The 26,618-nt window shown below is 44.9% G+C and overlaps 1 protein-coding gene across 1 annotated transcript in view; it reads left to right on the plus strand.

Moving 5' to 3' along the window:
* LOC106805222 (basement membrane-specific heparan sulfate proteoglycan core protein-like) overlaps positions 1 to 26,009 on the plus strand; it is a 116,554-nt gene extending 90,545 nt beyond the window's left edge. Inside the window, exons 81-114 of the mRNA XM_014806730.1 lie at positions 467 to 641; positions 1,175 to 1,290; positions 1,749 to 1,911; positions 2,705 to 2,813; positions 3,251 to 3,411; positions 3,779 to 3,928; positions 4,750 to 4,925; positions 5,328 to 5,445; positions 8,923 to 9,015; positions 9,255 to 9,443; positions 10,149 to 10,278; positions 11,309 to 11,341; positions 12,948 to 13,084; positions 13,535 to 13,636; positions 13,961 to 14,137; positions 14,602 to 14,714; positions 14,866 to 15,013; positions 15,304 to 15,466; positions 15,803 to 15,900; positions 16,214 to 16,332; positions 16,578 to 16,728; positions 17,207 to 17,339; positions 17,683 to 17,924; positions 18,396 to 18,578; positions 18,760 to 18,909; positions 19,234 to 19,449; positions 19,692 to 19,891; positions 20,095 to 20,463; positions 20,861 to 21,044; positions 21,963 to 22,109; positions 22,462 to 22,684; positions 23,034 to 23,114; positions 23,607 to 23,707; positions 23,926 to 26,009. Coding sequence (XP_014662216.1) covers positions 467 to 641; positions 1,175 to 1,290; positions 1,749 to 1,911; positions 2,705 to 2,813; positions 3,251 to 3,411; positions 3,779 to 3,928; positions 4,750 to 4,925; positions 5,328 to 5,445; positions 8,923 to 9,015; positions 9,255 to 9,443; positions 10,149 to 10,278; positions 11,309 to 11,341; positions 12,948 to 13,084; positions 13,535 to 13,636; positions 13,961 to 14,137; positions 14,602 to 14,714; positions 14,866 to 15,013; positions 15,304 to 15,466; positions 15,803 to 15,900; positions 16,214 to 16,332; positions 16,578 to 16,728; positions 17,207 to 17,339; positions 17,683 to 17,924; positions 18,396 to 18,578; positions 18,760 to 18,909; positions 19,234 to 19,449; positions 19,692 to 19,891; positions 20,095 to 20,463; positions 20,861 to 21,044; positions 21,963 to 22,109; positions 22,462 to 22,684; positions 23,034 to 23,114; positions 23,607 to 23,707; positions 23,926 to 24,149 — 5,274 coding nt within the window. The 3' untranslated portion in view covers positions 24,150 to 26,009. The remainder of the gene's footprint in view (positions 1 to 466; positions 642 to 1,174; positions 1,291 to 1,748; positions 1,912 to 2,704; positions 2,814 to 3,250; positions 3,412 to 3,778; positions 3,929 to 4,749; positions 4,926 to 5,327; positions 5,446 to 8,922; positions 9,016 to 9,254; positions 9,444 to 10,148; positions 10,279 to 11,308; positions 11,342 to 12,947; positions 13,085 to 13,534; positions 13,637 to 13,960; positions 14,138 to 14,601; positions 14,715 to 14,865; positions 15,014 to 15,303; positions 15,467 to 15,802; positions 15,901 to 16,213; positions 16,333 to 16,577; positions 16,729 to 17,206; positions 17,340 to 17,682; positions 17,925 to 18,395; positions 18,579 to 18,759; positions 18,910 to 19,233; positions 19,450 to 19,691; positions 19,892 to 20,094; positions 20,464 to 20,860; positions 21,045 to 21,962; positions 22,110 to 22,461; positions 22,685 to 23,033; positions 23,115 to 23,606; positions 23,708 to 23,925) is intronic.
* Positions 26,010 to 26,618: the final 609 nt, after the last annotated feature.

Genomic DNA, 26,618 nt, shown 5'->3' on the forward strand with positions numbered 1-26,618 from the left:
TAGAAAAGTAATTTTTACACTAGCATTTAATTTTGGTAACAGCAACAGAAATAGGTAGACATCATATGCCTTGCTTTATGAGTGGATATATAATATAGGACACGTATGTACATAGATATATATATTATATATGTATATGTGTGTGTGTATATATATATATATATGTATGTATATATATATAATATTATCATGGATATTTAAACAATGAGTGGTGACAAGGTTTAATACATACGTGCTAATAACTGGTGATAGAACTTGCATCAACTAATATAATTTTCACTTATCTTGCTGTAATTTGGGCTATGCCATGGAGTCAAGCGAGCATGATTGATCAGAGACCCTTTCCCTTGTTGCTGTGGGCTCTAATAATTGCCTCTCTTCGTTGATGCAATTCTACTCGCCATTGGCTTTGAGCAGCTCCCTCTGTGTGCAGTATCTGTAACTTTCCAGTATTTCCACTCTGCAGATTACTTACACGATCGTGTGGACGCGACAAGGCGCAGCGCTGCCTGGTGGCGCTACGGATAGGAATGGCGTCTTGACAATCCCGAATGTGCGACAAGAGGACAGCGGCACTTACATCTGTACAGGCTCGAACCTGTTTGCAACTGCTGAGGACCGAGCGACTTTGTCCATCACATGTGAGCTTACCGCCCTAATAGGGGAGGGAAAATAATATTGACGAGGTCGTATAATAATGTGGGTCACCAAAACATTGAGCAGTTGGTTCTTCTCCTTATTGTTCCCCTGGAAGAGGGCTGTCAGACTCTAAACGACAAGACCTGCATTCCTGCAACGTTTTGGTCGCGCTCTCTCTCTTCTCTCTTGCTGCTTCTTCCTGGAATCGCGTATGCATTGGTTGATTGCCACACAGTATCGCGTCTACGGTCGGGACAGCGATGACGTGTAACTTACTGCACATTCTGTGTGTGTATGTGCTTTTTAACGGGACAGAGATGACGTGTCAATTACTGCACATTCTGTGGGTGTGTGCTTTTTATTGGGACAGCGATGACGTGTCACTTACTGCGTATTGTGTGTGTGTGTGCTTTTTAACGGGACAGCGATGACGTGTCACTTACTGCGTATTGTGTGTGTGTGTGTGCTTTTTATCGCGACAGCGATGACGTGTCACTTACTGCGCATTGTGTGTGTGTGCTTTTTATCGGGACAGCATCCGCTCTGCAAGCACCAAGCGTCAGGATCGAGCCAAGGTTCCAGACGGTGAACGCGGGCGATCCCGTCGAGTTCCAGTGCATAGCCGAGGGATCTCCGCAGCCAACGCTTGAGGTGAGAGGTCAAGCCGTACTGTTGCCGTGTCTCCCGCAGGTTGTGCAGTCAGTCTGTAGCCAAATAGTTGCAATTGTCTCCTTGATGTGATCCTAGAGGTGAAGATGGACATTTGTTTAGCAGTGCTACCGGATGGGGGGTTTATTGATGTAAGCCTATATATAGTATTGACAGTAGCAGTAGCAGTAGCACATCTTGGTAGTTTTATACATACAGGACTGTGTATAGAATTGAGATCGGTGCCATATACTTGTGGGTGTGCGTGGCAGAAATAACAGTGGCGCCTATTGCTGGTGTTACGGCTGCATAACGTGTGAATTTTACGCTCTCGTCACCTATTTTTGTTTAAATAGTTGGTTTTGTAGAAAGAGGAATGTGTGTGGCAATGCGAATGGTTTTACCTATTGTACATGGCTTATTGAGTGTTTCTGGTAACACGAGATGTGCTGTGTTCACAGTGGACTGGAGGTAGGAACAAGGAGTTGAACCCGGAATCGTCGTTCGTGAATGGTGTGTTCCGCATCCCGCGCGCACGAGCCGAGGACGAGGCTACCTACTACTGCAAGGGAACGAACCCAGCCGGCAGCAGCGACGTACGAACAGTGCTGTTCGTCAAGCACGGTGAGTCGACGCGTAACAGTTGAACGTGCTTCTCGTCAAGCACGGTGAGTCGACGCGTAACAGTTGAACGTGCTTCTCGTCAAGCACGGTGAGTCGACGCGTAACAGTTGAACGTGCTTCTCATCAAGCACGGTGAGTTAACGCGTAACAGTTGAACGTGCTTCTCGTCACCAGCTCAAATGACTACGTGCTTGTAGACGTGCCCGGACATGTAGGATGGAATTTTTAAGCATATGGGCTACTGTGCACACTGGATATCTGGATATATGAGATTACAGGTGTATGGGTGTAGGGGCAGGGTTAGCAGTTGCTCACACTGGACAAGCCTCTCCTGAACAACCGTCTCATTTTGCACGTACTGCCCAAAGGATGTTATTCTTGGTAGAGTCTGAAATACTGAGCTGGTCATCAGTGCCTTTGCATCAATAGTGACACGATGGAAGATGGTTATTGCAGTGCACGTGTACTAAATTTTATGCTATTTTCAGTCTATCATAATGTGAACTTTCGACCTGTTTTGGTGTGCTATAAGAAGCTCTATTAGTAGACATGTATGGACGTGGGAGACGAACATGTTTGACCATAAGGGTAGACATGTCTGTACATAGAATGGACATATTCGATTATAGGGGTAGACATGTCTGAGCATGGGGGATGTGCATGTTTGACTCTAGGGCTAGACATATCTAGGCATGTGGGATAGTCATGTCTAGCAATAGGGAAGTAAAATTTTGCAGGGGTGTTGAGGGTCGTGAGCGGGCGAAGGTGATCGTGTTTGCTTTTGTCTCTTCAGAGGTTGGCGTGCCAGTTGTAACTACAAACGTGCAAACCGTGGAAGTGATGGTAGGAGGAACTGCTGTATTCAATTGTGAGGCATCTGGTGACCCCACACCAGTGATCAGGTCAGACACCTTAGGCCACGTTGGTTCACGCTTTCCCATACATAATTTGTGTGTCTGTGGAAACCAGGCCATTCTCAGAGTAATCCAGATACTAGGATTAAACTTAGAACTTCTTAAGCTAATAATTGTCAGAAATATATACCATCTTTACAGCTAACGTTGATGAATCAGAACTTGTCATTTAATGTTGTCATAAGGTCGTCAATTTAATGGAACAGTATAGACTGTGTCTATTTTGTATGATAGCAAAGTTTAGACAATTCCGAAGGCATTTCATAAAACCAGACGAACAGTGTACCAAATTAGTGGAGCGCTAGTCTTGATGTACCATCAGAATCCATGCTGACTAGAGATTGTTCATGATAATGCATTTGTTACTGACAAATGCCTTACATGGTTGGGAACAGATTTAATAGGATATAGCTTGTTTCATGCAGTTGGTCGAGAGAAGGCACGAGGGGAGGTCTCCCTCGGGCTAATAGCGTTAGCAGAGGCACACTCACCATGCCGAATGTGCAACGATCTCACGAAGGCGTGTATGTGTGCTCGGCCACCAATTCGGCTGGAACAACAGACTCTAGAGTGACCCTTACCGTCGGTGAGTGCACGTTACAGTGTCACCTTGAGGGGGCATGACTTCGGTGACACTCCCTTGACATCTATACTTTCATCACTTTTATTTTAGCTAACTGTGTGAAGTTCTTACTGGCGATGGTGTTGGTGGTGATTGTGTAATGCTTAAAGATAATACCCATATGCATGGTTGCTATGCATGTTAGCTGTTGAATATTTAATTCAATGATGCCATGTCTTTTTTCCCTTTTCTCTGGAATAATTTGCTTGCATGGGTGTGTGACGGTTTGTGCTATTAGCAAACAACATTTTCTTATTGATCCTGCATGATTGGTATCACCAACGATGATGTTCTTACCCGTAACCTGATTGACTACCACATGAACTAAAAGCACTCGGATTAGCCTGGTGTAGTGGTGAGCTTCCACTGATAGACCAGCTAACGAGCCAACCTAAGACGTGTGACTTCTTCTCTCCTTGTCCTGATGGCTATAAGTGCAGCATGGGTATTGCATTCGCGCCCATCTGCTGTCCGCATAACGGTACTATGGCTTATTGTTTTACCAAAAATACATCAATACTATAAATATTATTATATAGACTCTATATAGTATTACTATATAGTACTGACATGTATTTTTGCGTTTGCTAATGCTATGTTGTTGCGATACGTCTGTCATCCAACTATTTGATTGAATTGCTATATAAACTAACTGGTTCTGATTAGTTAGGAAACACTATCAGTCAGATATTCTTTGGTAAGTTGAAGCACCTGCTATAAGCTGATATTCAAGCACATATGTTTTCTTGTCGAATAATAATTGGAATGACCCACTGCACTGCTGTTTTTGTGTGTTAGTGCATTCACAATTTAGTGGAAAGCAAGTGTCACGAAATTTTTAGTTTACGTTATTTGTAAAGCCAAGTCGAATGTTGAGGTGGATATTAGAAAATGATTATATCTCATGATAAAAAACGGTGTCATGTGATTTTTGTGTATTGCAAATTCAGCTTATGGCAGATATTATTGTAACAATTGATGATGTTGTTAGTATTAGATTGCATGCTACAATACTAATGGAATGTAGTGTGAAATAATAGTGGTAAGCTGGTATTATAACTATATAGCTGGTTTTGCATAAGAAAAAGGAAGAAGATGCTTGTTCACAACGAGCAGATTTATTCGTGCATGTCTGTGTATATGTGTAGGAAGGGAAAAGGGGTGGAAGTAGTCAACAAAGAAAAGGTAGGTGCAATTTTAGTGGGCAGTCAGAGCTGCAATGTATCTGCAGCAGTGCTCCACCTAGAGTCTTCACTGTTTCCACCATCCAATTATGCTGATAGCTTAACAATCTATTTTCAGCACCAGACACGCCCGGCCCACTGACCATGGTGCCACCGGAGATTGAGATTGAGCCAGACAGGCAGACAGTGGGCCAGGGAAACACCGGAACGCTGCGTTGCATCGTGCATCGTGGTAATCCTCCACCCACCATCACCTGGACTCGTCAGAACGGAGAAATCACAAGCAACCACATAGTACATACAGTTTTCATTGTTCTGTCACCTCCCAACACACCCTCGCGCTACGTCTTAAGCGTCAGAATAGGCTCCCGTGATAGTCGCCAGTTTGCAACAGTGTGACATACAATAATTGTCATTTGAGTGTATAAACCTCCAACTCTAGTAATAGTATCTAGCGTAAACGCAGAGCGGACTGTGGCACAGTCTGCCAGTGTGTTTTCACACACCTTTCATGCGAGTAACAACAGGGAAATACATTGATAGGGTTATCGTATTGGATCATACTTCATCGCAGCTGTCTTCCATTAGAGGGTGAGCATGAGAAGTACTGTGCAACAGGTTTCATCTAAAATGTGCATGCGTGCGTACGTACGTGCCTGCGTGCGTGTGTATGTATATATACTATTTTCTGTGTAGATTCAGAATGATGTGTTGAGGATCCAGCATGCGACGGTCGACGATCGTGGAGTCTACATTTGCACGGCACAGAGTCCTGCCGGCCTCGCTTATGTGTCCGCCGTCGTAGAAGTCGAACGTAGGTACCCGTACTCGTACAGAAGACGCCTCAGGCGCCTCAGACGCATCCGACGTCACTAAGAAGAAACCCCCCTCTCTGTGTGCGCGCGCGACCAGGGCGAGTGGCGCCCTCACGTGCGCCGTCGCCCGGCACGTGGTGATGCTCTTGTGTTACCACAAGTGATTGCCGTGGGCGGACGAGAGGCCAGTAAAATTTTGCATTTATCAGAGCCAACAGCACGTGCATTTTTGTCGGATTGTCGTTGTTTCTATGCAGATATGACTTTATATCTTATCACCGGCTGCACGCTAGCTTTTAATACATGGATTTCTGCACCAGTAGTTCTTGTGAACATACACTCATGGACAGTAGTTATACTATGGCGCCAGCATGCTAGTGGTGCCACCACTTAGATGTTATTAGTATGTCAATTAGCAGATGCACCTGAAGCACATAGTTTTAATATAGTCCAAGTAGCAGACACTGTGTAAATGGAATTGTAATAGTGTGTGGTACTTACTATTCACAGTGTGCTGTAAAACTTGATCTGTGTATCAGCATGTCACTACAGTAATGAACGATATTAAAAAATAAATGTTTTCTTTCTTTCTTTACATTATTATTATTTTTTCCTACTTTCTCAATTTATTTTATTTTTTTTATTTCACCACTTTCTTGAGTGTCACTCGTTCTAGTTTGTCAGTTCTCCAGATCACCGTCCTTCTCTGTTGCGTAACTGTAGACTCTTTTGTGGGTGTTTGCATGTGTATGACAGCCCTCGATAATTTGCCTTTCTACACTGAGCACAGAGGAAACCGATCGTTCAATGGTACCAAAGTCCTTCCATCCACTAGCAAGTGTCAGCCACAGGAGGTGCCTGCTATTGTCGGCACCTGCTGTATAAGCTGTATGCACTCGCTATTTGGTGAGAATGGACTTCGTAAACGGGCCTCAAGTTTGTTGACGTTAGAAGTGGCCGCTTTGCTGGCCAGTGCTGCATCAAAAACTTGACTGTCGAACAATCTGGATTTTCTCAAGCACATACTGTGAGCTAAGGGTGATTGCCACGCAGAGCAAGCAAACTATACTACACATTCATTCTCTGTCTCACTCTCACTCTCGTTCTCACTGTCTCTTATCTCACGATGGTCACCGAGTTTCCTTGTACGGCGTGTGTCCTTCCCACCTGTGTCATGTATATGCCGATATCGCGCGAGCCGAAGGTGCAAGTGCAATAAAAACTCCGCCTGGAGCCAGAGGTTTTGCTCAACCGGCTTTGTAAAACTAAACTCGTCACAGTTCATCACACTAGTGTGGAGTTTTGAGCCTTCTGCTACTGGAAACAAGCTCACGACACCAGGTAAAAACTAGCCGCAAACCTCTGCTATCAAGTCGTCTTGCTTCGCAATAGTGCTTCGTAGGCAGTTGTACCATGTGCATATATATATATTATATATATATATATATATATATATATATATATAAATTATTATATATATACACAATATATATATATATGTATATATATATATAATATATAATATATATAATATGTTATTACTATCTCGTGCACTTGTTACTCTTTGGCTTCGCTTGGTTTTTGTGCTTACTCTTGTTCTTGACTCTGTCTCTATTCATCACCGTTCATTTTTATTTACCTATTTATGTTTTTCTACATTTCTCTTTTTTCGCTGTCTGTCTTTTTTTTATTATGGATTCTTTGATGTTTTTTTTCTGTCATTGCGGGGGGTTTTGTTTTTTTGCTCTCTGTCTGTTTTTTTTTTGTCTTGGTTCTTTTGTTTTTTTTTGTAACGTCTTCATTTTGTAGTTTTTTGCGTCTTATTCCCTTGTCGGTTTTCTTGTTCAGTTCGTCTCAGATTTTGTCGGGTTCGTTCTTTTCTGGTTTTTTCCTTTGTCTTTCTCCATTTTCTCTTTCTGTTTCATTATAATGGTTGACGTCATACTATTGGTTTTCTCGTTTTTTTCTCACTTTAGTTTTCTTCATCTTCTTGTTGTTCTTTGTCTTTTTTTCATGGTCTCTTCTATCCAATTTACATGATAAAGAAATTTGATGAGTAAATGGACGTTACTAACGCTTTTCTATTAGTGCCGGTAGAATTATATTATCACTGTCCACTGTCAGCAATCTGATCTCACCTTGCGCTCTCTGTCTTACTTCTCTAAGACAGTACCCCCCTGCTGTATTCCAGCACCAAGTGTGCATAATGCCTTCTGGTGGCAACAGTTGCTTATAACATTCCTGCTCTAGTTAAAATTCATGATCCCTCGCAGCACAATGCTCATTCCCACTCCCCCATCAGGCCACACTGCGGATAGGACATTATGAGAAAGAGGCTACTGCTTGTGGAAGAATAGGCATGCAAGCTGACTAATAGAGCTTGTCTTGTGTGCACAACCTCTCATGGATGTAATCAACTGCATTTAAATTCGATTGGTCATTATGAGTACAAGTCTCAGTGTCTGCGAAATGGTGGCTCTTTATGAATTCCCTGTCAGCTAACAACGAATGTTTGAAGTGAATGGCAATGGCAAGGATTTGAGTGAGTTATGACCTAGCTTGTATATGACGTCCAGTTTTCTTGTCACATCCAGTGGTTCAGATAATGCTCTTATTATCTCACTTCCTCAAATTCGCATCATAGTTTTGCATTAATCGCGCATCCCACTAATTATATGACTGGACACGTTTTATTCTTGTTGCTGATGCAATAGATGATTTCTGGTGGCTGTGGCATGTTAGTTGCACATGTAATTGTGTCGATCATTGTTTAGAACATGATTTTTAATCGTCTCCATTAACCATACTTTCGGCCTCTTTATGCTCTTTCCATGTGTGCATTTTAGTTGAGTTTCTTGTCGTCTATGTTGACACACGTGTATACACGTACGGCTGCACAACATACGTATACACATGTACCTACACATACCCAAACGTGTGCTCACTCACGCACACACGCCTACGAGCACAAGCACACGCACACATACCAACATGCACACAAACACGTACGTTATGACATGCATGCACGCACGAACTTACACACATACATACACGTGCTGGCAGTAGCATGCTTATTTAACAAATAGATGTGGAATAGGCTATTGCATGTTGTATTAGTCTTGCTATGTTTTTGTAGATAGCCACTATCTTTGCCTGGTATTTTGCATTGTGCACTGGTTTACAGTCAATAACTATTGCGATGATTTCAACATAAATATTGCAATAATTATCACGAACGGTCACAGGTACTGGCACGCTTCATCAGAGACAGTGCATTGTGGTGTTGTCGTTCATGCTTGCAAGGCTATTGCACCTGGTAATGGCGGTCTTGCGTGCGTAAAGAAGTATCAAATTGATTAATGCTTTAACCTATGGCAGAGCGTGGCACCAGGGTTGTCTTCTCTTTGGGGGTTGGGAATGAGCAACCCGCTACCCAGTGACGAGGCAACTCCCATTGACGCACTCATCCACTATAGGTCGAGAACGTCCTGAGCTGGAGATCTTCCCAAGCACCGAGCAGTCGATTTCAGCCGGGTCTAGTGTCTACTTCCAGTGTAGAGTCACTGGTGGTGAGTATTAGTGCAGGTCAGGCCTGCACACACATACTGCACGCTAATGTGTTTTAACCAATTGGCATAAAACTGATTGTTTAGTGCAAAAAAAGTAAGCAAAAAATTTCATTATAATAAAGTGTAGTAAACCATTGGCAGTACGCCTACATGACGCAGCGTTCTCCTCATCCCTATTAAAACTCGTGATTTCCTGCTAGCTTGTGGAGTCGACATCAACTGATCGTATATTTTGGCAGGCATACCGGACCCGGTCGTTACCTGGGAACGTGCCGATGGGGAGGAGTTCACCCACAACACGCAGATGTTCGCAGAGAGCGGCGTTCTACAGTTCAACGCGGTCGAGGGATCCGAGCAGGGAACCTACATCTGCACCGCGTCGAACGATGCGGGCCGTGTCAGCATCACGGCCAGACTGCGGGTTGCAGGTGTGTGCAGGGCTCTCAAGGGGTAGCTTTAAAAATGAGTGAGATTTATTTTGAATCAGAAACGCTAAGGCCGTAGGCGCGGCAGGCGCGAAGGGGGTGGACGGAGGGAGGGGGTTGTCCCCCCTCCCCCGATAGGAATTTTTTTTAAAATGGGGTGCTATTTGATGCCCTCAGCAGCAATCTGAACATGATATTTGTTGCTTATATAAGCAAGAAAAACTGGATTCGTGCAATTGCGTGAGATTTTCGGGGACTATCGGAAATGTGCGTGGGAGCGTGAGATTGTGCTGAATTGCGTGAGTCTCACGCCAAATGCGTGAGGCTTGTGAGCCCTGTGTGTGCCACACGAGATGGCAGGCGCAGCAAAGAGATCATGTCATGCGCAAGCGCGCAGCGCCTGTTTTGATCAAATTGTAACTGGTGTAACCAACATGGCGCCTGTTTTTATCAAATTTTCTCGTGTGCAACCAACATGGCGCCTGGTTTTCATATTTTAGCTGGTGCAGGAATTTTCTGAATCACTATAGTGGCATAGAGCTGTTAGTCAGTTGAGCACTGAACTGGGCCTGAATAATATAATTATAGTGATTGTTATGTATATTTATAAGAATTTCATTATGTGTGAGCCTTGTGTTGTTTCTTGCTTTCTTTCTGTGTGCCACCAGTGTTCATCACTGTGTAACGTATCATATCGCCTTTGTGCAGGACCCCCACGTGTGATGATCTCCCCACCAGATAACCCAGCAAAGGCGAAGGAGGGATCTGTTGTGAGGCTGGAATGTATTGCTGAGGGTGATCCAGCACCCGAGGTCTACTGGGAAGATGCTTCTGGCAGGTATGTCTTCTCCTGCACGTCTGATACTTTACTGCTGTCACCGTGCAATGTTCAGAATGAGATTTAAACTGATAATAATCTGACTGATTTTAACCAATAAATATCTCGTAGGTGAAGCAGAATGTAAAGGTGCTTGAATCGCCAACATTGTCACAAACCAATGTTTACATTGTTGATATTTTATACAGATAGTTTTTGTGCTGATGCTTTATATTGTAACGGTTTTATAATCTCATATAAACTATCACATCTATTTCCTGAGAGGTTTCCATGATAAGTATAAATTTAGTACTCATGTGAGCTATTCGAATTAAAACTTCATTGCAAACCACTGTCGGAAAATCATTCATGTGAAAACCTAGTTCGTGTTCAATGCATACCCCGATTCGTTGCATATCAGCACCGCAAGTATTCACGTGTATTTCACGATGGCGGCATGTCGTCGGCAGGTTCCTCACGCTCATCGGTCACCGCGTTTCAGTTCTTCTCTACACAATGTCTGCATGGCACCGTGATGCTTGCTGACTCGTGGTTCGCGTCGCTCGCTCACGTGTTTTGCACGTGAGCGACACGTGCGCAGCCTTGATCGTGACATCACCTTGTAGCTTCTCGCCCCGGGCGACGAGGCGGCAGCTACAAGTCGCAGTGATTCGCGAGTCCTTATACGTCGGCCCCACAGTTATACGTGTCACCCGATTGTTGTTCGGCTCGTGTCGTCGTCGTTCGCAGTATAGTATCTCACGCAGGCTTCGGGTGCGTGTGCACGCGTCGCTACCGTGACCGGCCACAGTCTCTGTTTCTCGCACGGCTTTCCCACCGTGACGCTGCCAGCGACAGAATGCTGAACGAGCAGCTGCAGGGAGCACTGATCTGGGAGTAGCTTTAACGATAATGGCACGGTAGAGTCATGTGCGAGGTGCGGCCGCGTGAACAGAGACTGTGTGCAGGTGCGCGAAACCCCCTTCACCATCCAGGTCATGTGTACCGCAATCTCTCGCTCACCAAAGGTATTACCACTATCACCTTTCAGGGAGAGATCTGAAGGGCAATCAACGCTTGGATTGTAAGTTGCATTCTACGTCTCACTGGCTGATCATTCATTCATTTTTATGCTGTAATCCCGCATTCGACATATAACGCTGTATGTGTACTCGGTATCGTCGACTCATTTCGTAACATTTGTTTTCCTCATATTTTTACTACTTTGTGCTTGAGGTCTATGTTTAACCTCGTCTCCCAATGTGCTGCATCTAGAGTTTGAAACCCGGGGCGTGTGATGTCCACAGATGTAGCTTGTCTCTGTGGCGTACTGGGGGTAACTTCTAATTTTGTCACCACTCCTAATATGGCATCATGCATAGTGGCTCCCTCTCATAGTTTGTGCTCACCATTAAGCGCCTGCTATAGTCGTTAGTGTGATGAAACATTGTCATTTGGTTCCTCATTAATACCAAATCATCACTATCGGTTTCCCTACGTCAGTTGTCATGTGAAATTATGGGTAACATTGAGAACATTTTCACTATTGGATATATGGTAAGGGCTCATTTGCATTGATTCTGCTTTATTTGGTCAACGTGAGAATAAAACTTAGAACAAGATATCTGCCTGACCTTTATAGAAAACGTTATTGCAAATGTGATTGCTAATGTTATATTGGCATATGGAAAAATGTCCTTGCACACCGTCAGGACTATGAATCTATATGTATTCTATTATACATAGATTCATGTTAAAACTGAGAGACAAAGTTAACCACTCCACCCTCGCTTCATTATTATTAGTTGCTGCTACTACAGAAAGATTTGATATGAATGCAATAGTGTTTAGCATTCATTACTCGTGCTAGGTAATTACTGCAGTACTTGCATCTCAAGATTTGTTAATTTGTAGATCGATGGAAGCTATGCATGTCAGACTAAGAAAACATCAAACACTCTTAATCTCAGTCAGTGCACAAAGATGTGTGTACAGCTTTCTAACAAATGGCTGCTCACTAAAACAATTACTCTAATGCAGAGAATTATTTAATGACACCTGACAGCTATGTCACTAATTACAGATGGTTGCAGCATATTGCCGTTTGCAATTTAAATACGTTAATTTATTAATATACTGATTAAATATAGGTAGGAAAAGTATACGCATGGGATTTTCTCGATGTACTTATAATCGTTTTTGTCAGGTTTGGTTATTTGGGAGTGTATTTAGCATTACATCGTCTACTACAAATCGTCTGTTGATGTGTTTTCTCGACAAACCATAACTCCCGGTTGTGTTTTTATAGTATGATGTTTTATGCAAAGTTACAAGTTCTTGAGAGCTGGTCTTTCAGTGATTTTGCTATATATACTTGTGTGGTATATGGTTAGAATTTTTTAAATACATTTTGCTCTATTCAAAAGCAGACATCATTTTCACGTATAATGCATGTATCATGATGACCTTTGAATAGAAGGTAGTTCACTCTCATGTACGAGTTTACTTGCAGTATTAACGCTTTTTGCTGCCAGAGGTGTATGTCGTATATCATAATGTTACATTGTCATTTACATTCTCGCATATTTAACATGCTTTTCTCAATCATTTACATCAAGTGTGGGAATTTCTGCATCTGCTGAGATGCAGCTTGAGGCATGAGCTGACACATATCTCGTATGTGTTTGCAGGGAGCTACCAGGCAAGCACACGAGTGCGGGGTCATCTATCTTGGAAGTCGTCAACATTCAGTTGAACGACGCGGGCAGCTATGCCTGCGTTGCACGCAACACCGGCGGCACATCCCGCAAGACTGTGCAAGTCATCGGTAAGTTGACTGCGTTGCTGAAGGCTCGTGCTTTATAGTTCATTACGTTTTCTGTGTACAGGACACCTGTGTGGACGTGGTGATTGAAGTGAGATCATTTAAGCCGTTGTAAGCTTGTAACACTTATATCTCTCGAAAATCTTTATAATGTAAGAATAAAAAATGGTCTGTAGAATCATCGTGTGTCCTATGTATTGTGTGTGTGTATTGACTAAACACGTACAATATGGTGAATACATGTGGTCCTCTGAATAGTCATTCTAAAATGAAACAAACGCTGTAGGTCTGTACTGACAATGCGTGTCTATTTTTCCCCTTGCTGCTACAGTCAGGAAAAAGCGCAGATATCGCGAAGATCGTGGTAAGTACGCCCTCTGTAGTCAGAAACGTCGTTGATCATTGTCGTAACTCTTCTATGTTCTAATCTCGTTGGTCTGTGTCTTACAACAGTGGAGGCAGCTGACCAGATCGCAACAGGAGGAGTGCAGGTTGTACCGCGCGAGGTCACCGTCAAGGAAGGTCAAATGATTGAGCTTAGCTGTAAGATGTCAGGTACGTATGTTGAATGGCAAGTGTATATCTTCTTCTTCTTGGGTCACTACACTACACTCGACCTAGTCACTGCAGCATACGGTCGTTGAAAACCTCAAGGTCTCCAGGTCTACAGGACTGTATAAGGTGTAGTGTGGTGTGGTAGAAGGATTCGCAGGTGGGAAACCTGACAGGGGCCGCGGCGTGAACGCTCCTTCTGTGGCCCCCGGCAAGTATATATGCGTGTGGGAAGTATACGATCCTTTCGATGATATTCGAATTTATTGCAAGGCACATGAACGGCCACAATCGCATGCATTACCCCCGCCGTCTCTCTCTATTCAGGCCAGGTGAGGAACTTGCAGTGGTCGCGGCTCGGCGACCAGCTGCCCGCCGGTCACAGCGTCACGAACGGCGTGCTGGTCATCAGCTCGGCGATGGCGCGCGACACCGGTCTCTACATCTGCTCTGCGCAGCTTCCCGACGCGGTCGTCCAGGATACGTCGACCGTCACGGTCATAGGTGCGTGCGCGTGCCGCCGCGCGGATAGATAACGTAGATGTACTACATGCAGTTCACAATCTATTATCCGAAAAGCTCCGAAAACTGAGTTTTTTTTGTGTAGGTCGACTACACACCATTGGCTGCACAAGGTTCACTGCGGAAATATAAATGTGCTTGGCATTACTCATACATATTGTACTCTATTGGTACAGCACATGAAAAACTTGTTGTTTTAGTATTGGCTAGTTGCAGGATATATGGTATGTATATGTGTACTGTACAACCATTCCGAAATCCGAACAATTTCGAATTCCGAAACGTGTCTGGTCCCAAGGGTTTCGGATAATAGATTGTGTACTGTATTAGTATAATACTGGCATATACTCGTGTTGCTTGTTGAGTTTGGGTTTGTTGTTCGTCACCGGCTGTTCGTCCTCTTAATGGAACGACATTCTCATTCTGATTATGTTGTTCTGCCACAGTGCCACCCAAGGTGACAGTATCACCACAAGGAATGCGTCTCAGGCCAGGAGAAACTATCAGAATTCAGTGTAAGGCTGAGGGCACAGAGCCAGTCACAACTGAATGGAGCAAGGTAGGCATGCGGTCACTGGTAGATGGTGCTGTTTTCTCGATGTGTAATTGTCTACATGTTAAAAGCGAAAATCATGTTGATAATGTTGCATGCTGACTGTAATCAATCCTTTAGACTGATGTTTGTTGTGTAACATTGATGTGCCTCGCAGGTGGCTGGAAGCATGAGCCCTGCAGCTACTGATAATGAAGGCCTACTAGAGATAAAGGGTGCGACGGCTATAGATGCTGGAAACTACAAGTGCACAGGCAGCAATGCAGCAGGAAGTACCGCGGCTAGTGCATACATCGTCGTGATGGGTAAGAATCCACGTCTCTATGTAAAAACTCGCAATGCATATAAGATAGAGAAAGATAGTGATATGTATTTAAAAGTGTGATTACATGCATGCGCACATGAAACACCCACACATATGTTATTCACAAGACGAAAAAGGAAGGTAGAGAACGACGTATGAACATCATGCAACTATCCTCAGTGCAGATGTGCATTATTGTGTTTTTAACTTGGTTTTCTAGTTCATGGCACAACATACAATGTATTATCTTGTTAACATATCTGGTGAGGTTTCCACTTGCACTTGTTGCAGTTCCACCGACTGTGAGAATTCTAGAGTCACTAGCCTCAGTATCTGCTGGAGGCTCCCACACCTTTATCTGTAATGCTACGGGCATCCCACGTCCGAACATCCAGTGGACCAGGGACCGTGGTCAACTTCCACCACAGCATTCTGTAGTTGGTGGCGTGCTAAGGTATACTTCACTTCTTTGTTTATGTGCTTAAATAACTGTGTGTTACCACTTGTCAATAATTGTTTGAGCACTGCAATCCGACAGTTCCTTCAGAGGAGCATCTGAGAGAGATTCTGTATTCGAGCATTTTAAAGGAGAGTGGGGTAGAGATGGGAGTCAGTGAGAGAAAAAAAGAGACACTGAGACTGAGACTATGAGATTTCTATGACATAGCCCGCAGCAGCAGCAGCAGCTAAAAACATTTACAGTACATTGCAGCTGCCATGCATCAGGTCATGTTGCTCTCATGCCCCGCAACTTATGTGTAACGTGCGTCTGTCTGCTTGCTTATTGCAGCATGTCAGCCCTGAAAGTGGAAGATTCTGGTCGCTACATCTGTACAGCGTCTAGCGAGGCGGGCCAGTCACGCAGCATCGCTCAGCTCACCGTTGCTGGTAGGTGGCGCTGGTAGTTGAGACTCTCCGTCATTATGTTCTGCGCACACTCGTAGCAGTTGAGATGCAATATTGATATTTGATTATTGCCTATTGAAGATTTTCGCATCATTTGCATCATTACATTGGATTTGTGTCTTAACCTACGCTGTGCAAAATGGGAAATCGCAGTTGTACACTAGAGTACATTATGTAATTGTTTAGTGGTGGTATGGCGGATCTAATTAAAGGATCTACGAAAGATGAATTACACTGAATTCCCCACTAGTCTTTTTTCGTGTAGAAACGACGTTTGTGTTTTCTACTTCAACAGGACGTCATTACGTTGAGGTGTCAGTAGAGAGTGAAAGTGAGATCGCGTCCGAGGGAGGTACCGCCTACTTTAATTGCAAGGGTGTAGGCACACCCCAACCAATCATCACGTGGACCAAGGTGTGCACCTGCTCCATCCAAATGTCCACGAGCAGTGTTTCTGACACTAGAGTTCTACGTTTCCTGAATTAAAAAATGATATTCTAGATATAAATTCACCAGACGAGTTGCACGATTCACTTTGAGCTGCTGTATAAGCTTCCAGATTACGCTTGACGTATGATTTGTGCTAAAGCCACTCTACAGGCGGTTGTGCCATGGTAGTGCCCCCCCTCTCATCCGCTGCACGCTACTCTCTGTTGCAGATTGACGACACGCTACCGTCGAACGCCATCGAGAGTGGTGACGGTCAGCTAACGATCAAAGACGTGATGCTAGACAACGCCGGCATGTACAAGTGCACGGCGAGCAATGCTGCAGGCACCATGTTCTCTGTCGTCTCTCTGCTTGTCAACGGTGAGCGGTAACGCCGACGACGACACGGCGGCGTTGTTGTGTATTTCTCCTGCACATGTAGTGGGTTCACCAACAAACGATGTTTCAATAACGGACACGAACGAACATGTTAGCAAGTGACGGCCATGTTCTTTATTGCCTTCTCGTTTACATCGCTTCACATAGGTGGCGCTGATGGTTGTCTCTTAACAATATCCAACAGGCGTTTATGCCCGTTTATAACATGTGTTCTTCTACAGTGATGTGCAGAACTTCCGTGATTTCTCAGGGTCACGTAGTCCTGCAGCTATATATGCGCAAAGGGTCTACAGTTTCTCGCCCTAATAATTTGTAGCATGTGGTTTTACGTGTAATAACAAAACGTACAGTTTCTCCATCAAATTTGTAACAGGGGTAAATAATAGGGCCCCTTATTGTTGACCTATATTTTCCATTATTCAATCCTGTTGTGTATCACATGGGCTTTGTACACTTTCAGCTCCGCCACGCATTTCCGGGCTGTCGGAAAGTCAGTATGTGAATATTGGAACAGAGGTGACACTCACCTGTGGTGTGAGCGGTAACCCACCACCTACTATCACCTGGCACAAGGTTGATGGCAACCTGCCCCAGTAAGTGTTCACCAACAACCTTCCAGGCACTGTCCTACTGTATTCGTGAAAGTTTCTGGGCATTGTATTTTTCTTTGTTTATTACTATTGCTGGTTTATCGTTATACAGTGATTAAATATTTTTCCACCAGTAAGAATTAGATGTAATAAAGAAGGCTGATATTTCTTTGTATCATTATTACTACACTACATAATCGTTCACTCATTAAATTTTTCACCACGAGGAATACGCTACTGTTAAACGAGAATGAACCAATCGAGATACGTTGACACAGCGATGCGCAATGCTAATCTGTATTTCTTGTAACGAACAAGTATAATCACAGACATTTTACGTCTGCAGGGAGCATTCGGTTGAGGAGGGGGCGCTGACGATGCTGGTGGCATCGGCGGAGGACGCGGGCACCTACGTCTGTACGGTGACGAACATGTTTGGCGTCGTGACGGAGGACGTCAACGTCGAGATCGGCCAGCTGGTGCCGTACTTCTCGCAGAACCCGGTGTCGTACGTCTCGCTGGCGACGCTACACGACGCCTACCTCACCGTCGACATGAGCGTCGCCTTCAGACCCGAAACGACCGACGGTGAGACTCCGTCGCTGTGTGCTGCGCTAGTTGCGTGCAGCGCGAGTTGCGTGCAGCGCGAGCATCGTGCAGCACGAGTTGCGTGCAGCGCGAGTTGCGTGCAGCGCGAGTTGCGTGCAGCGCGAGCATCGTGCAGCGCGAGCCGCGTTCAGCACCCTCGCTACACGGTGCTCGCTCGCGCTCCGTTGATTGTTAACTTGCTTTTCCGCCATGTGGTATATAGGCAGTGCATTGTTTCACGGAGTCGCTACGTCGGTGGCGTAATGGTGCAGATGAGTTTAGTACTGTAGTGGAGATATTCTTGGGTATGCTAGTGAGCGGGTTAGTGTTGTGAGCTGTTGGGGGAAGTGGTTAAGAGAATGTTGTAACGTGGTAGTGGGAGCTGCGCGGAATTAGTTGCGAGAATGTTAATTGAGAGAAGTGCAAGTGGGTATATATTATATAACACGGTTGTGTCCTTGTGACTCGCAGGTCTGATCCTGTATAACGGACAGCGCGCCGGCGGCAGTGGAGACTTCGTTGCGTTTGGTGTGACGGACGGCTATGCAGAGCTGAGGTTTGACATGGGCTCCGGAACTGCTGTCATCCGCAGTGCCGACCCGCTAGAACTGGGCGAGTGGCACACCGTACAGTTCAAGCGAAGCAAGAGATTCGGTATGTGTTCCACGTCGAGCTTTGTCCAACGTACAGTCTACAGCCATTTGCATCTGTTTGCGTATTGCTTGAGTGGTTAGTGACAAACTCGCTAACTTGTGTAACAAACACTAACTATGTTTAGTAGGAATTTTGAGTTTTGGAAACACGTGTGAAAGCCTTGGTGTTCTCGCTTCCGTAGGACAACTGATTGTGGATGGCATGGAGGCTATAAATGGGACATCTCAAGGCAACTTCCAGGGCCTGGACCTGCGTGAATACCTGTATCTAGGTGGTGTACCTGACTACACGGACATCTCCCGTGCTGCTGGCTGGACCACCGGATTCGTTGGTAGGTCTGCCCGCATATCACGTTTCATTTTGAATTAAGTGTGCCATTTTAAATTGATTTTTCCAGCGTAAATTTATAACAGTTGAGTAATAAATGCTCCACCATCAGGATATGCAATTTTTTTTATGCATTTAGAGGAAGATAATTTGAAAATGGGTTCAAACCAGTAAATTTAGAGTGATGCTACACGAAAAATTCTGCACAAACGCTGGCATGCGTTAAAAATCGTTATTGTGTCTCATTGTGATAGTTCCTGACAATGGTGACGACCACACACCTTCCAGTCACTAGATGCAATAATTGTCTTTTCAATGTGAACTGCAGGTTGCATTGCGCAACTAAAGAACGGCAACGCCATCTACGACCTGGCGAAGGAAGCACTCGATGTTGTCGGCGTGACGACGTGCCCGTCGTGTTCCGGATCGCCGTGCAAGAATGGAGGAAAGTGTGTGGAGGCACCGACCAGCGAGGGATACACATGCACATGCGCGGCGGGATATGCTGGCAACAACTGTGATCAAAGTGATGTCTGCATAGAAGGTGCCAGCTCCCCACAAAACATCTCACCCATCCGTATATGACATGACCACTGGTGTCATATTAGGTCGGCATTCGCTCTGTGACACTATAACTCGACGTGCACTGAACCCTGTGATGGATCCGTACAAGTCTGCAAATTGTTTTTTTTTAAACCCAATTCCTCAAAGTTGCGCATGTGCATGACAGGAGCGAGTATAATGGACCTACCGAAGGTCACTAACCGTATATTGCTCTTCTGACAGGTGCCTGCGGTGGAGGAAGCTGTGTGGCGGACGAGGAGCAACCGGACGGCTTCCACTGTGAGTGTCATATAGGTTTCGCGGGCCCTCGTTGCCAGGATGCCATCAACGTGATCACACCGATGTTTAACCGAGAGCACCACTCCTACATGGAAGTAAAGAGGCCAGACAACACAGAGCGTGACTTCAAGGTCACGATGAAGGTCAGAGCTCTACCTATTACAATAGGATTGTACCGCTACCTCACACGTCTGTACTGAGGCTACTATATCTTATACCTCACACGTCTGTACTGAGGTTACTATATCTTATACCTCACACATTTGTACTGAGGTTATTATATCTTTTACCTCACTCGTCAGTTTTAGTGTTACATCTGCCTCATATGTCGTGCTTGCCTATGCAGGTGAAGCCAGACCTGGTGGACGAGGGATTGCTGCTGTACGCGAGTCAGAACAAAGATGGCCGCGGCGACTTCGTCTCGCTGACGATCCGCGATGGCCGCATCGAGTTCCGCTTCGACTCGGGCTCCGGTCCCGCCATCATCCGCAGCGACTACATCAAGCAGGGCGAGTGGGTGAAGGTCGACGCCGGCTACAACCAGCAGGAGGGAGCGCTGACGATCGACGACGCGGCGCGCTACGAGGGCCGCGCGCCGGGCACGACGCGCAGTCTCAACCTGAAGACGCAGCTGTACGTCGGCGGCGTGCCGCACGGCGTCGTCGTCTCGCCGTTCGTCGAGGTCACGCTCGCTTTCACCGGATGCGTCTCGCTGGTGAGCAGGGTTTCGTGACAACGTTTGCAATGGCGACGACAGGCAATCGTAGCGGAAAGAAAAACGAATACCGGCTACCGCAGCATGTGGCGCCGCGGTCACGGTTTAGTTTTTTTGCATGCTTCGATTTGCACGTGGTCGCGATTGTAAACGTTTTCTCTGTTCGTCTTCGCTCTCGCAATGTAGTGGACGTCCTTTGTCATGTAAGGCTTAAGGTTACTTGCATGCTAGTTATCGTTGTCCTCTCCGTTATCGTTGTCCTACTCCAGCTCATCCATGTTCTTACGACGCCACATACATTCTACTGCATATGGCGCTACGCTCAATAGAATGCTATTCATCATCGTTTCCCACTCCTACTAATGTTCATCCACTCATTTCATCGGTGCGTTCACAGCTGGAGTTGAATGGCCGGGAGATACCGACGACAAACAGCTACAACGACGATGTGCTGAGCAGTGCAAACATCGAGGACTGCGGCGTAAACTCGTGCGACAGTGACCCCTGCCAGAACGCCGGCTCCTGCCGCTCCTCGCTCGCCGGTGACTTCTACAGCTGCGAGTGTCCGCCAGGATTCACGGGTGAGAGTGGCAGTCGGCTTGAGCCTGGCGCAGACTTGCGCCTTTTTCGTGCAACGCTGTAAAAATTGCTGTGAAATCGCTACGTCTGCGGGAATGTGCGACTGCAACCCGTAGCGATTCTGGTCGCTTGCGACGAGTTGCAAGAAATCAAACCGTTTTGATTTTGAGCGACTCGCAATCGCTCCCAAATTGCTTTAGAATTGCTACGAAGTCGCATGTGTGCGCACACGCGGTGACACATCGACCGATCGCTTGCGGTTGCAGGTTGCAGCGACGAGCAATCAAAAATCGCAGGTCTGCACTAGGCTTTAGTAGGCGAGCAGTGGAGGATGCTTTTGGGTCGAGTACCCCTCCCCATCTTAGAACAAAACACAAGCTATTTTTTCTTGAAGGGGGATGTCTAGGGAGTTTGAAAATCATGGTTGTGTATACGAAAGCATTGAGTATCACTTCGGCCATAGTGGTTTGTCTACGCATGAATCGTAATGTTGGTGACGTAGACCGGAGATCGAGTGACGAACATCTGATTCGGTAACCTTCGAACTTTCACTCGCCATTTTTTTACTCTAAAGGATGTAAACGTGACGTAGGAAGCGCAACCCTCGCACACTGAAACCAAAGCAGCATGCTTCTCGTTCCAGCAGAACTGCTCTGATGTCAGACTGAAAATCTCGAAACTTAACTATGTTCGAAGCGACTTGGTGGCTCTCTGTATACTTTATAGTGCACACACGCACGCACACACACACATACACGCATGCATGCATAATACTTGGGCATAGTACAAACATGCATATAGTTCATACACTTAGTACATGAATAATACACCTACCCTATTTGATTTTTTATCGCTTGTTTATTATATGCTTTCATTTCTTCTTCTTTTTAATTAATGGGACTAACTTTTTTTGCTATCAGGTGTGAACTGCGAGCTGGAGATGAATATCTGTCTTGAAGAGCAGCCGTGCCAGAATGGCGCATCCTGCCTGGTTCTCGGGGGCATCGATTCTGACGACTACGAATGCCAGTGTTCCAAGGGCTGGAGTGGCAAGACATGCACTGAAGGTGAGGTGGACAGACTACTCACAGTGTCAGTCATGGGGTGCTGTCAGCATAGCAGGCTACTCACTAGAGGGTGCTGTCAGCAGAGCAGGCTACTCACTAGAGGGTGCTGTCAGCAGAGCAGGCTACTCACTAGATGGCGCTGTCAGCAGAGCAGGCTACTCACGAGAGGGCGCTGCCAGCAGACCAGGCTACTCACTAGAGGGTGCTGTCAGCAGAAAAAGCTACTAACACAATCGAATTAAATGCATTGCAATACTTTCCCACTATCTCCTGTTACACTTACATCGATGACATTTCCCCTCATGTTCATTCATGGAGAGTAACTGATTTTTCCTCACTCTTCACCTCGCAGGAGTCTCCTTCGACAGTGAGGTGTTCTTAAATGGCAACGGCTATGCAGAGTTCAGCAGTGACTTGCAGCCGCACGGCACCGGTGAGACAGAGATCATCGAGATTAAGTTCAGCCACCAGAACTCGAACGGCCTGCTGTTCTGGCAGGGCCAGCAGCCCGGCACTGCTGCACTTGGCAACGACTACGTCTACCTCGCTCTCATAGATGGCGATCTAGTCTACAGGTGAGTTGGTGATGAGGGGTAGAGAGTGACGGGGAAGAGAGCGTGAAAGATAAAGAGGGGATGAGAGAGATGAGCAAGTGACACATTGAAAGAGAAAGAGTGCGTGCATAAATGAGGGGGAGCGATAGAGAGAGAAAACCAGGGAAAGGGAGAGGGGGGAGGGTTTTATCAAATCTCTGTTTTGTATCTAAGAGAGTTTCTTCGTGCTGAATTTCATTCGTATTCTCTCATTATAACATCATAACTCGACGAGAAGACAGCATGAAAACGTTAGCGATAACATGCATTGATGTTGCTATTGGGGAAGCAGCTGTAGCACTCCTCACCTGATTCCTTTCCTCTATTTCAGCTACGAACTTGGAAGTGGCATAGCCCAGCAGCAGATCACTGTGAATGAGGATGAAGAGGTTCACACCGTCGTTGTTCACAGGTATGTCAGCGACAGCAATTAACATCTCACACACCCATGCTAAGAAGAATCTCATTCAGAGTTGTGATTTTTTCGTTTTTTTTTTGGCAGAATTTCGCTTTTGTAACAGCCCCGGGTCGCTTTTGCGAAACGTCTAAATTTGTAATAGAAATTTAACAAACAAAAAATTTCTTTAGCTAATAAGTTAAATACTACAGAAATAATGTGCACTCTAGACTGTGGGACTAAAATTAATAGCAAGAAAATTGTGATTTCAAAGTTAATTCTAAATGCAAGGAAATGGCTTAGATTGCAGGAGAATGCTTCCTTACCCCTAGAGCTTCTGGGGGGCCTATGCAGCCCCCAGGTCCTCGAGGCCCCCGGCAGTTTAGTTTTTTTCAAACCCCAGCAATCACACCTCTGCATATTTGTTTGTCTCTCTCTCACTTCTCGTTCTGTCGGTTTTACTACATTTACTCACATAGTCCAATCGTCTTTTTTCATGTGTTGTAGGACGGGCAAGGAGAGCAATATGTCTCTGGATGGTGAAATAAACTTCGGTATGTCATCTGGTCCCAGTCAGATGCTCAACGTAGAGGGCAATATATATGTTGGTAAGTTTTATGTGCCATTTTGTGTTTATTACGTTATGCTGTGGATTGATCAAATTCGGTATGCATAAATGAGGCAATTTTGGATAGTTTGAAGCTATACTTTTTTCAATCCTACCATTATGTGTGCTCTTCTTATGTTTGTAGAAAGGCTATGAAAAGGGTGTATTTTTGGAATGATTGGCATCGTTGACATTTTCTCAATTATTCTTTTTCGCTAGGTGGAATTCCTGATTTCCCAAAACAAGTAATGAATGCCAAACTGGAGAATGGGTTCATCGGCTGCATTCACTTGTTGAAGGTCAATGGTAACAAAGTCATCGACTTCTATGAAGATAGTATACAGACAGTCAACTGTTTACCATGTGCAGATGACTTAGTAAGTGGCCTGGGATCAGCAGAACTGGAGCCTGAAGAGCGTGAAGACAAGGGATTTTGGGGTTAATTGATCGTGTAAATGTTCGATGGTGACTTGTGCATGTGTGTGCAGCAGATGACCACTGGCACGCAGACAGGTGCTGTCATCTGCCGGGCACCAGCTATTGTTATACAGTGTTGTCTAAGATTAAATTCGAACCTTTTTTTAAAATGCATTTTTTGATCGTGTGTAAGTCGCCGGCTTTTCAAGTCGAGCTGACCTAGCACGATGCAGTTCTCAGCGTTTTGCCGTCTCACCGGATTTATAGTTGATGAGATGGCGCCATGCATTTAAATGTCTATATCGGTCACAGGCTCGTGACGGTAGCATGCCACGTACCTCACTGTGTCTGGTCCTTGTGTAATGGGATGTGCTACGCTGTAGCTAATTCTCTGCAGTACTCCATCACTGGGCTCCTCAACTACCATCGTTTCTGTCTGTAATACGGAATGCGAGCCAATTATAGTGTCGAGTCGTTCTAGATGTTTGGCATGCAGTTTGGTTATTGCGATAGCTGAGCTCGTTAGTGATTAGCAGATTAGCAACACCGCTTATTCCAGCAAGGTCCCATACATCCAGCGCAGTGCCAGCACCTTTTTCCCTTCGTAGAGATCCCTTTAGTAATAATTTTGTTTGCGTATCAGAACTGTGGGGGCTTTGCTGTCACTCCTGTAGGTTCATGTCAGAGTTCTTGCTTTCCACGGCTGTATATTTGTACAATGAGAGATGTTTTATCGGGGTTCAGTGTGTCGAAGATATCTGGCAAGTCCTTTGTGTGCATGAGTGTGCTCTCTCGCGCGCGAACGCGTGTGTGTGTACATGGGTTGTGAATTAACGGCAGACAATCGTACAGTGTCGTGGTTTGGCGGCAACGACAACGGAAGGTGACGGGTTGCGCACAGTAACTTTTGTTTTTATCGGCTGGGGTTCGACTTTTCGATCGATTTCGCGTCATGCTTTGACCGGGTGCGATTGCACCACCATACATTCAATGCCGTCAAATTGCACGCAGAATCGCGTTTTGCCCCCCGGATCAGTATTAGGTCTCCAGCAAGAGAGCATGCATCGTGTATCATAACGGAAATGTAGTGGCCGATCATTGTAATTGTGCATATCACAGTGTAGACCACTGTTTCTGTTATTTGCTCCCTTGGGAAATGTGACCAGATGTGTTTAGTTGCTTTTTTTAAATTTTAGAAATCGTATTATTCACCGTTTTGCAATGATTAGATGTGTAATGCGTACAAAAAAGTAATAATGAAGACGTGATTGTGTGACGTAGACACGGATAAATATCTATGGCTTCTTCCTCGTTCGACCATGAAGAAACATGCAGTTGCATTTAGCAGGTGTCAAATACGATTAATAAAAAAAGTATAAACTTTGTCATTTCTGTTTGTGCTGCCAGCTTAATGCTGACGTTGACAACATATGGTGCTATTAAAACGTAATGTAACTACGACATATTCGTTGACGGTATGTTATCGGAAAATTGTGTTATGACGTAATAATATGCAGGTTCTGCATAAGTTATAGATTGCTTATTGATAGCCAGATTCATTTGGTATGCTATGCAAATTAGGTATCATAGCTTTGTGTAAAAATGACAACCAGCTAAGTTATATCTATGGCGTCTTGCGTAGTCTTGCTTATATATAATGAATTGTATTTTCGTTTTATTCGTTTATTGTGAATCACCAAGTGATAAACATAAGTGGCTTGCCAGCTGATGCTGATTATTTCTAAGTAGGGTAGCTTGTCTGTTTCTTTTAAGGTCGCTTTAACCATTCTGTTGTGAAGGCAGGCACATACAGGCCACACAGGTGTGTGTACAGGCAGTACATGTACCATTGTCTTTTAATAAAAGTTAACATACCGTTTTATCAATTTCTGTCTTCGTCGCAATTGTTGTTTGATTATTATTATTATTATTGCAGAAATCAACATTGAAATATACTTATCCAAAACACCGTAACCTTGTAGAAAGCGTCAATGATATATTCGCTCCAAATAACGTTTAAATTCCCAATTCGTTATTGACTTTTTACATTTTTATGCGTAACATTTCATGTGTACTGGACGGTCGGAACCGGTCGTACCTGGGTACTCGGGGCACTGCGAAACCCTTGGCAATAGTCGGACCGGCTGTCCAGCCTATGTCACCTACAAGTACAAGTGTACGGGGGGAAGGCACCCTACCAGTCGACCCTTAAATTGACTACGTCACGAATTTTCTATGGTGTATTTTGTAAAATTTTTGTTGTCATTTTTTTACATTAAAAGTAAGTACTAACGGGACTAAATGTATCTTCAAATTCTTACCTGATGAGATTGTTTCTCGACTAGTTAAAAATCCAAAAAACCTGGACGATTTGATATCATGATCCTGACCTTAATTGCTTGCTATGGGCTATGTATGAGTCACGAGTGTATGTTTACATCGAACAATATAGTAAAATAGGAAGTATAATGCAGCAATTTAACCATAAAAAGTAA

The sequence above is a fragment of the Priapulus caudatus genome, unplaced genomic scaffold, assembly GCF_000485595.1.
Source record: "Priapulus caudatus unplaced genomic scaffold, Priapulus_caudatus-5.0.1 Scaffold106, whole genome shotgun sequence".
NCBI classification, from domain to species: Eukaryota; Metazoa; Priapulida; class Priapulimorpha; order Priapulimorphida; family Priapulidae; genus Priapulus; species Priapulus caudatus.